This window comes from Rhincodon typus, chromosome 4 (assembly GCF_021869965.1).
Source record: "Rhincodon typus isolate 14 chromosome 4, sRhiTyp1.1, whole genome shotgun sequence".
NCBI lineage: Eukaryota > Metazoa > Chordata > Chondrichthyes > Orectolobiformes > Rhincodontidae > Rhincodon > Rhincodon typus.
The window spans coordinates 80,312,923-80,324,627 of record NC_063335.1 but is presented as its reverse complement, the minus strand read 5'-3'; the positions used below and the strand labels follow the sequence as shown (position 1 = coordinate 80,324,627).

At 39.2% G+C, this 11,705-nt stretch overlaps 1 protein-coding gene across 1 annotated transcript in view; it reads right to left on the bottom strand.

Moving 5' to 3' along the window:
- Positions 1-11,705, bottom strand: part of LOC109914200 (NEDD4-like E3 ubiquitin-protein ligase WWP1) — a 123,403-nt gene that overhangs the window by 2,534 nt on the left and 109,164 nt on the right. The window contains exons 21-22 of the mRNA XM_048596004.1: positions 6,728-6,824; positions 4,013-4,085 (exon numbers count right to left, since the gene is read on the bottom strand). Coding sequence (XP_048451961.1) covers positions 4,013-4,085; positions 6,728-6,824 — 170 coding nt within the window. The remainder of the gene's footprint in view (positions 1-4,012; positions 4,086-6,727; positions 6,825-11,705) is intronic.

Sequence of the window (11,705 nt, the reverse complement as noted above, 5' to 3'; positions counted from 1 at the left end):
ATAAGCTAGTCATTAAGGATAGGACATGGATCTCTCAACAAGATTTTATGGTTTCAACCCCTACCAGTGAGCAGGAAGAGGGGGAGTTACACTGACTTATATGTGGACACTCAGCTCTTTCACACAGGCAGAAGGTGAGAATCAGCACGTTTCAACATTTAAAAAAAGTGACAAAGTAAAGTTTAAAATTGACTAGTCAGTGAGTATGTAGTGTAAATATCAGATTTGTTAAGAGCAAGATTCATTGGATCTGATTGATGAATATTTTACCGTCTATTTTCTAGTGTCTAGTTTGATGTCTGTAGTTGAAAGTAAGCTTAAGACATGGTTGGGCATCTCAACCATGTGGAACACCCACCTGTGCTACGTAGGGAGTGGTGAATGATCATTAAAAGAAAAATGAAAATTACCCAACAGAAAATATGAGAATATAGCTAACAAGAGAAGGTGAAGACACATTAGATTTAGGGAGGCAGCTTATCAATTGAAGTTGGAAAGAATTTTAGAATTCAGCAAAGTTGAACCAAGAAATTAAGAGAGAGAACAGAAAATGAATTTAAACTTGCAAAAGACTTAAAATGTACAAGATTCTGTAAGTGTGCAAAAATGAAAGGATTAGCAAAGACAAATGTGGGTCCATAACAGGCAGAATCAGAATAAATGATGGAAGATAGAAAAATGGCAGAGAAGCTAAGTAAGTACTTTGTGCCTGTCTTCACAGATGATGCAACAAGATATTTCCACAAAATAATGAAGATGGAAGCATACAGTGAGTGAGGGACTGAAATAAATTAGCATTGTTCAAAAAAACAGAAATTAATGAGACTGGAAATTGACTGATCCTCAGGACTGAATGATCTTTATCAGAGAGTGCTGAAAGAGATGGATGCACTGATAGTGGATGCATTGATGATCTTTCAAAACTATTATTTCTGTAGATTGGAAAGTTGTTTAAAAAAGATGGAAAGAGAAAACAGGGAATTACAATAATAGTGAAGACACTTAGCTATGATAAAGGATGCAAATACTAGACATTTAGAAAATAATTGCCTGGTTGGACAGAGTCAACTTGAATTTCTGACAGGAAAATCACGTTTGACAGACCTGTCCGAGTTTGATGAGGAGGTTGCTAACAGAGTTCATAAAGTTACTACGTACAGGAGGTTGATAAACAAAAGTCCTGAGATTGGGGGTAATCTACAAACAGGGATTGAGGATTAGTTAATAAGCGGAAAACAGTAGGAATAAATGGGTCACTCACAGGCTGGCAGTCTATGACCAGGGATGGTCCAGAAGGATCAGTGGTTGGGCCCTAACTATTCACAATCTACATCAATGATTTGGACGAGGGACTAACTTAACATCCCAAGATTGCACAGGACACAAAACTTAAAAGAAATCCGAGTTGTGAGGAGAATGCAAAGAGGCCTCAAGGGGACTTAGACAGCTGAGTAAAAGAGCAAGAGCACAGCAAATGGAATATAAAGTAGGTAAGTGTGACATTAACTACTCTAAGAGAAATGCACAATACTTCTTAAATGGTGAGAGATTGAAAAGTATTAAGGTCAAGGGACATAGGTGAGCTTGTTAATATTACACTGAAAACTAGTACACAGGCGTAATAAGCAGTCTTGAAAGCAAGTGGTATTTTAGCCTTTATCGTAAAAGGATCTGAAAAGGAGTGAAGTGGTTGTACTTCAATTGTGTAGACCCTGGTGAGACCACACTGGAGACAGTGCTTGCAATTCTGAACTCTCCCCTTAGGAAAGATAATAACCATACAGGAAGTGCTGCAGAGGTTTATCAAACTGATTCCTAGGAGGGTGGGCTTGTCCTATGAGGAGACTGGGCCTATGTTCTCTGGAGTTTAGAAGAATGAGAGGTAATCTCAAAAATTCCAACATTTTCAGAGGAATGTGTGGATACAGAAAGAAATATTTTTCCCCTTGCTGGGAGGTGTGGGACTCATGGAAATCATCTCAGAACAAGACAAGGAGAATTTCTTCAGTCAGGAGATGGTGAATCTTTGGAATTCTCTACCCTTGAGGGTGCTGGAAGCCTAGTCATTAAATAATTTCAGAGAGACATTGATAGATTTCTAAAAATTTCATTATTGGTGATAAATGAAGGAATAAAAGGTGTTGTGGTAGAAGGTGAGCCACGATCTAGAATGGTGGAGCAGGCTACAGGAGCTGAATGGCTTGCTCTTGCATGTGTGTGTCAATAAATAATAAATAACAAACAAACAATAACAGAAATTGTTGGAAAATCTCAGCAGGTCTGGCAGCATCTGTGGATTGAAATCAGAGTTAACGCTTCAGGTTCAATAACCCTTGTTCAGAACTGGGAAATAACAACCTCAGTTTGGCTACTATACTTTTGGAAAAAATTTTAAATCATTCACCGTGTGATTGTGGAGGCTGAGAAGGGGTCAATAGATATGTTGGAAATGTAGAGCTGTATGTCACTGTCTGATTGATCCTTCACAAATGATGTCATCAAGGGTCAGTCAGGTGACCAACAACCACAGCCACTTTGCAAGATTATGAAGTTACTGGTGCAGCATAGAGAAGAAGTGTGGTATTGCATTGATGACCTCAGAGAGTAAAATAGTTAAAAGTTCTTTGAAGAAGCAACTTGTGCTGAAGATAAAGGGGAACCAGTGGGTACATTGTATTTATATTTCCAGACAACATTTGATAAGATGGCATATGAAAGGTTATTATGGAAAATAAAAGTTCACAATGTAGGAAGCAACATATTAGTGCTGACAGGATGTCATGAGTGTTGTGCCACAGAGGATGGTGCTTGGGCTCTCAACCCTTGACAATTTATATAAATGTTAGATGAAGGGAAGAAATAAGGAGCCTACAATAGGATATAGATAGGGTAAGCAGAGATCTTGCAAATGGAGTATAATGTGGAAGGTGCGCAATTGTCCATTTTGACAGAAAGAATTTAAATAAAAAGCATTATCTAAATAGCAAGAGGCACCAGTGCTGACACATTGAGAGATGTGGGTTTCCTGGTGCACGAATTGCAAAAGGTTAGTGTGCAGGTACAACAAGTAGTCAGGAAAACTAATTAAATGTTACATTCTGTTGCCAGGAGAATTAAATGCAAGAGTAAGGAGGTTGTGCTTCAGTTATACAGGGCACTGGTGATACTACATTTGTAGTGTTGTGTATAGTGCAGATCACTGTAGTTACAGAAGAATGTTAATAGATTGGAAATAGTTCAAAGAAGGCTTACTAGGCTAATAACTAGAATGAGCAGTTTCTACTACGAAGTCAGGCTAGGCCTGTATCCTGTGGAGTTTAGAAGAATCAGAGGTGACTCAGTTGAATTGTATAAGATCCTGAGGGGACTTGTCAGGGTGGATGTTGAAAGGATATTTCTTCTTGTGGAAGAACTGAGAATTAGGGATCATAGTTTAAAATAAAGGGTTGCCCATTTAAAACAGAAATGAGTAAACATTTTCGTCCCTCTCAGAGGGGTGTCTTCGGAATTGCCTTCTTCAAAAGGCAGTGAATGCAGAGTTGTTAAATATTTTTAAGGCTTCCAATACATTACCATCCTTCTGTAACTATGGTGACCAGTGCTATACTATACTCTAGATGCAGTCTCACCAATGCCCTGTATAAATGAAGCATAACCTCCCTACTCTTGCACTCTTGATTACCAAGGGGTTGAAAGATTATTGGGAGTTTGCAGTAGAGTTGAGATTAAAATCAGATCAGCAATGATCATATTGAATGGCGGAGCAAGCTCAAAGGACCAAGTGGCCTACTCCTATTCCTTGTTTGTACGGCAATTGATTGGGCTCCCAATCTAGAACACAGAAAATGAGATAATAAAATGGCTACTCCAGGGTAATAAGCATTTCCCTGAGGGACTGGGGGTTACCTATTATTTAACATTTTATGCAGACAAAGCACAGTACTGATTTAAGATCATGGATATATTCCTGTCATAAATAAAACTGATCATTAAGATTTTGTTCATTACTCACCAAGTATGACTTCTGGGGAGCCATGTTTCTTTACCAACCTTTTCGATGCAAAACTTTTGAGGACCATTACTCCCTGTTTGAAATAATCAAAAACCATTATTGCTTTGTCAAGAAGCTATGTTGCCATGCAAGGTTAAAAACATTTTCACAGTGTGGCACAAGTGGGCAACTAAGTATCATAATTCAGTTTGTGTTTTTAAGTAGAGTGCAACACTTCCAAACACAAAAACAGTTCAGTTTCTTTAAATGACAATTCTTCTATTATTTTACTCATTGTTAAGATGTGGGTGTTTAATTCCCCTTCCTTTGTTGCTTTTGAAGAGATGCAGGTGAGACAATTGAGTGGCTTTCCAAATTACTTAAGAGGGCTAATAAGCATCAGTGCATTACATTTAAATATTTTAACTCCTTGTCACAAGTCCTTAACACCCACTGTACTGGTTTACTCCAGGTTTGATTGCCCTGCTCAACTTCTGAGCTTCACTGCCTAACAGATTGTGCTGTTAAATCAGAAAAATGCTGGAAATATTTAGCAGGTCCGACAACATTTTGTCGACAGAAACATGATTAATGTTTCAGATTGATACTCTTTCAGACAGGTTTAGCCAAACCCATCTGATGAAAGGTCTTTGACCTTAAATCTTCACTTTGTTACTCTCACCATAGATGCTGCTGGACCTACTGAGTATTTCGAGGAAGTCTGTTCTTATCTTCCTCACTTTTCTACACCAACCCCTTCATCTTCACTTTATGCTGTTACCTAGCCCACCTAATCACAATATTTCCCTCCCTTTCTACCCTATATCCTGGTCTTTACCAATTGGCCACAATGGGGCCAGAGGTTGGTAGTGCAATTTATCTTGATCATACAAAACTATCTGCATCCAAATGTCAGATTCATTCATTGGAGGGAAGGAAAATTTAAGAAAAGTCAGCTTTGAACACTTTCAAACACTTTCTAATGGCTGGTTATAGTGCAAGAAAAATCTAGAAACGTTAGCACACAGGCAATCTAATTAGGTAGAGATGATGGGAGTATTCAGAACTTGAGAAAACAACAAATAGAAATTAAAAATAAATAAAGTATTCTCTTAAGGCATCAAGAAACAACTGAAGACACGAGATATTTGCAATTTCAGAGACACTGGCTGCAGGGTTACCAGGATGGGAAAACTGAACATCCAGGGGTATTTAGGAAGGAAAGACAAAAAGAGAAAGGATGTGAGGTAGCACTGTTAGTAAAGAATAAATCAATGTAATATTGAGGAAGGATATTAGCTTGGCAAATCATGATGAGGAATCTGCATTGATGAAAATGAGAAACACCCAGAAAATGTCACACAACTGGATGGGATTGAGAGTTGTGAGGAGGATGCAAGGAGACGTCAAAGTGATTTAGACAAGTAGAGTGACTGGACAATCAAGTTGCAGATGTAGTACAACGTGGCTAAATGTGAAGTTTTACACTTAGGTATGAAAAACAGAAAGGAAGTGTATTAATTCAACAGTGATGTATTGGGAAACGTGCAGGCACAAAAGGGATCTAGGTGTCCTTACACAATAGTCAATAAAAGTAGACAGGCAGTCACAGCAAGCAATCAGGAAAACAAAATGGTATATTGGCCTTCCTTGCAAAAGGATTTAAGTTCTGCAGTAGGGAGGTCTTATTGCAGTTATACAGGCCCTCAATGAGACTACAGCTAGAGTACTGACCGCAGCTTCAGTCTCCCTACCTAAGGAAGGACATATTTGCCATAGGAGGAGTGCAGTGGTGTTTAATTAGGCTGATACCAGGATGGAAGAACTGTTCTAAGGTAATATTGATTCAATCGGTTCCTGTATTCTCTAGAGTTTAGAAAGATGAGAGGGTATCAGATTGAAACATAAAATTCTAAAAGGGCTGGACAGACTACAGTCAGGGAGAATACCTTCCCTGGTTGGGGAGGCTAGAACCAAGGGATACAGTTTCAGGGTACGGGGTTGGCTATTTAGGACCGAGATGAGGATACATTTCTCACTTGAACAGCAGTGAGCCTGTGGAATTCTCTACAAGAGAAGGCTGTGGAAGCCAAGTTACTGAATACATTCAGAAGGAATTAGGAAGATTTTAAACATATCAAGAGGTACAAGTAGAAAGCAGAAGCATGGCACTGAGATAGAGGATCAGCCAGGATCATAATGAATGATGGAGCAGGCTCAAAGAGCTGAATGGCCTACTGCTACTCATAGTTCCTATACTGCAAAGGCCATGAGCTGTGACAACATTCCAGCAATATCACTGAAGATTTATGCTCCAGTATCAGCTACTCCCCTAACCAAGCTATTTTAATACAATTACAAAGCTATCGTTTTTCTGGAAATGTGAAAATTGCCCAGGCTTGTCCTCTCCACAAAAAACAGGACAAATCAAACCTGACCCACTACCATCCAATTAGCTTACTCTTAATCATCAGCAAGTGTGGGAAGGGATCAAGTGCTTTATAACCATCTTTCTTATGGTTTCCAGTTTCAAAATGACATTAGTTAAAACTTTTCAGATTTAAAGAACTTCATTATAAATGATTTTTTTAAGTCGAGCATTAAATTATTTTAACTTGTTTAAAAATCTGCCCAATATGCGTACACTCCAAATTCAGAGCTTTGGAAACTAAATGCTGAAGTAACATAATGGCAGCTCAGTCTCAAATTACAATTCTACTGACCAGTTATGCTTACCCAGAAGCTCAGCAAATCCTCCCAGTGGTAAGCGGCAGGTACCTGTGACAAACTGCATCAATCGTAGACGCACCTCATTATCCATCTCTTTCACAAACTGTAAAATAAAACTTGAAGTCACTTGGAAGGCAACGTGTTTCAAAACTTTGAATCCATTTTTGATATTGGGATATTGAAAAAATCTCTATTTCTAATAATGGAAGTGTTAACCCAATGAAATCCTGAATGCAATTGTAAATCTGTCTGGGGAAAACATGAACGCAGTTAATAAACCACAAAGCATGGTAAATAAGGTTGGTGAACTGCAGTAGAAAGCCATGATGGGTGAGGGGAGATAAATGATCCTGTTTCTGTGGCATTAACGAACCCAACTGAAGACAAAATTATAGTGCTATAGACAGAGCTTGTCCTAAAAAAGTCAAAGAAAGCTAATAAAATCAACTGAGGTACCATTACTCTACTGGGTATGTTCTATAGCCAACAACTGTTGGGAATGCAATGAGGACTTGAATGATCATAGCAATAATAAAGAGGGCAAAGGTTTCTCCGGTACAGGGGATTCTGCTAAAACGCGTGCTTTGGCAATACAAATTGGCTATATCACAACTAACGAATGGGGAACACTATTTCTAAAACGCAAACTTGTGTTGGCTATAACGCTTCCATTGGTGCGCGTCGATGTCACGAGCGTTTCACAGGCTTTGCGCTGAGCATGCGCAATGGATTAATGCCAAGAGAGTCTCTGTACTGGCATCATGTGATCATTGCACAGACAGTACAGTACTCCAGTTTTTTGTTTTGCAAATTCTGCTGTGTTACCCACAAAATAAGGGGACAAAGTGACAAGAAATATTAGCAAGCAGCGTCCTGGTGGTAAAATTGCACATGGCGAACATAAAAGAAAGGCTATAACACTGGAAGAGAAGCTAGATGTTATAAAGAGTTTTGAGCATAATGAGAGAACATGTGATATAGTTCACGTAACAGGAATAAAAGAGACTACCTTATGCACCATTAGAGACAATGCAGAAACAATTAAAGCAAGCTGTTTGCTGGAACAAGTCTGAGTGCTACAAATCAATGAGGTCACGGACAAAGGAACTTGACGAGATGGAGCGGCTAAGTGCATGGATAGGAGATCAAATGAAAAAGCGATATGGGACTTCCCTTCTCACCATAAAACAGAAAGCCTTATCAAGTTATGAAGATCTAACAAAAAAAGCTGAAAATCCTGCAGATGTTCCTACCTTTAGTGCTAGCAGTGGCGGGTTTGCTGGTTTTAAGAACCGCTATGCTTTTCATAACATAAAGTGATGCGGCGAAGCTGCCAGTGCAGATGAGGAGCACGCGACATTATTTTCTCACAAAGTTTAAAAGAAAATTAATTGACAAAGAAGGCTACAACCTAGATCAAATTTTCAATTTGGATAAGACAGATTTATTCTGGAAGCAAATGCCATCAAGAACCTACATTTCTATGAATGAAGCACATACTCCAGGCTTTAAGGTAGCAAAGAATCATATATCAAAAGGATGTACTGCTGGTTGTCAATGCCAGTGGAGACTTCAAGTTTAAGCCTGTGGTGGTGTACCACTCTGCCAACCCGTGAGCCTTGAAAGGTTACCTTGAGTCTACTCTGGGCGTCTACTTTAGGTCAAGCAAAAGAGGTTGGATGATGGGGTAAATTTTTTCTGACCTCTGATGTTTTGGCAGATGTTTTTAGGAAGTATTGCAGGGGAAAAAAAAGCGGATTTCAAGATTCTCCTCATCCTGGATAATGCGCCAAGCCATCCTCCCACCATTGGTGAGCTTTCTGAAAACATCAAAGTGCTATTTCTACCCAAAATACAACCTCTCTACTTAAACCCATGGACCAGGGTACAATAGCAGCTTTTAAAGCTTATTATTTAAGGCGCACATTTAACAGACTTATTGCAGCCACTGAAGGGGATAAGGACAGCGTTCTTCAATTTTGAAAGAGCTTTAACATCAAGAATGCAACTGATATTATCGTGGAGGCCTGAGGCGATGTTAGGAAGGACGGCTTGCATGCAATTTGGCAGAAGCTTCTCCCAGATTTTTTTTCAAGATTTTAAGTTTTGATCCATCAGAGGAGCTCCCAAGAATCAAAGAACACTCTGTTATTCTACTAAGTGATGTTAGAGCTGCACCCATCCAGGCAACTGTGGAATATTTTCATCACACTCCTGACTTGTGGCTTGTAGATGGGGAGGGGTTTGGGGTTTCAGAAGGTGAGTTACTTGCTGCAAGATTCCTAGCTCTGATCTCCTCTTGTAGTAACAGCATTTATACGACTAGTCCAGTTCAGCTTCTGGTCAATAGTAACCCCCAGTAGATTCACTGATGGTAATGTCATGTGGCAATGGTTAGATTCTCTCTTGTTGGAGATGGTCATGACACATAGCAAGTTGATGATACAAGTGAGAACCAGGCTCAATAGAGAAAGTTCTTAGGAAGGCAATAAAAGAAATGGGAGAGGCAAATAAAGTAGGAGAGTCAGGCAGCTAACACAGAACTGAATCCAAAGTTTTCTATAGGCATATGTATAAAAAAGGGTAGGAAAATGAGAGGTGGGGCCAATGGAGACCAAAAAGCAGATTAACGCACAGAAGAATAGATCACTCATGATTGTATGTATGGATTTCCAAAAGGCATTTGATGTAGTGCCACATAAGAAGCCTACCAGCACAATGCTGCAATTGAGAGATTTAAAAGACTTTGCACCCAGATTTTCCTGTCAGCATCGATATTGCACGTACTTCCACTGCCTGCACACTGGTTTGTATTATTTTAGCTGGAACTGATTCTGGTTGCAGTGAGGTTGGGTGAGAGGGTGGGCTGAGTGCTGGGATGGCAGTGGACAGTTAAATCAGAGATATTCCAGTCAGGCCAGTAAACATGCAGGTAGTAAAGATGGCAAATTGTATGTTGGTCTTCAAAGCAGAGATATCTTGCTGCAACAGTACAGGGCATTCATAAGACCTAGAATATTGTCTGTAGTTTTTGTCTCTTTATCTGAAGGAGGATGTTCTGGCTACTGAAGGCGTGCAAAGATGGTTTAGCAGATCGATTCCTGGGATGGTAGGACTGACCTATGGGGAGAGACCGGATCAGTTAGAGCTATATTCGCTTGAGTCTCAAAGAATGAGAGGAGAATCTCATAGAAAAAACTACAAAAATTCTAACAGGATTAGACAGGGTGGATGCAGGAGAGATCTGCTGGAAGTCCAGAACATGGTGAGCCTGTGCAATTCTCTGCCACAGGAAACTGTTGAGGCCAAAACAGTGAAGACCTTCAAGAAATATGTAGCTATAGTTCATAGGTCTAAAGGGATTAAAGGTTATGGGAGAACACAGGAATAGGGTACTGGGACGGATGATCAGCCACGATCACATTGAATGGTAGACCAGGCTCGAAGGGCCAAATAGCCTACTCCTGCTCACATTTTCTTTGTTTCTACATTTCATAAAAGTTATCAAATTCCACAGAAACTGCAACAAAGTGAAAATCCATGGAATAAAAGTGACTGTAACAGCATGCATAAAAGGCTGAGTGACAGGAAACAAAGATTTTAAATTTCAATTGTACAATAAATACAACTCTCTTAACTTTCCTAATAACATGCTGCATCTGCATTCTAACCTTTTCAGATTCATACACGAAACAACCAGATCCCCCTGCATCTCGGAGCTATGAAATCTGACCATTTAAATAATATGCTTCTCTTTTATTCTCCTGGCTAAAATGGACAACTGCACATTGTTCAGCACTTTACTATATGCAACATCTTTGTCCACTCACTCAAACTACCAACTTGTTTTTATAAACTCCCTTGTGTCCTCCTCACAACTTAATTGCCTACCTATCTTTGTCAGCAAATTTGGGCACCATAACTTTCATTGATACATCTAAATCATTTATGTATTTTGACCAGTTGAGAACCCAGCACTGACCACACTGGCATTCCATTCATTACATTTTACCAACCTGAAAAAATATCATTTACACCTATTATTTGCTTCCTATTAGCCAGGCAATTGTCTATCTCTGTCAATATATTACCAACAAATCAAACGTCTTCTGAAAATTCAAATAAACCATATACTCTGGTTCCCTCTTGTCAACTCTGCTAGTTACATCCTTGGAAAATTCCAGTGGGTTTTTGCAGGCACAACTTCCTTTTCATAAACATATGCTGCTTCTGTCTGATCCTGACAGTCTGCAAAAAGATTTGAATTTTTAGTTACTAAATGAAAATGACAAAATAGGATTTTGTTTTAAAACTTTTACTGTAACAATGACTAAAGCACTGTTGTCTAAATACTGTTTTCTTTTTGAGGTAACTACCCTTTAGAATACAGAGAGGAAGATTCCCCTCTATACTTAAGACATGCCAAACTTCCCACAGAATTATAGTCCCTTTAGCAAGCAGTCCACAGTTGCTCCCAGCTTCCAATGGGTTTTCATATCTCTCTTTGACTGAGTAGTAGCTTCAGTGATGATCTGCAGTTGCTTTCTTCCATTTCCATTTAATTTTTAAAAAAATTAACCACTAGCAGTAAAGCCTGTTCCAATGATCTCATCCCTTAGCTATGCCTGGATATGTCTTCCAGAATCCTTAGAAGACTGCAGGATGTGTCTCTTTGACTATCTCCCTCTCCCATCCACCCATGGTGACGTGCAAAGTCAAGCTGCCTTTTCTCTTTGCTGATCATGAAGATAGGCTAAATGCCTGTGATATTGATTTGTAAAGAAAGCATTGCTTTCTTTGCCCTTTTCGCCGTGGCAGTGTGATGCACCTTATAAATAGATAACTTTTAGCCAGATACATATGCTTAAGGCAAAACATTGGATTCAATTATATGTTGGCTATCAGACTCTCTTCCAACTCTGTTTACTTCTGTCATTTCTTTTATTGCTTCCCTATGAACTTTCTCTATTCAGCCTAATTAGCT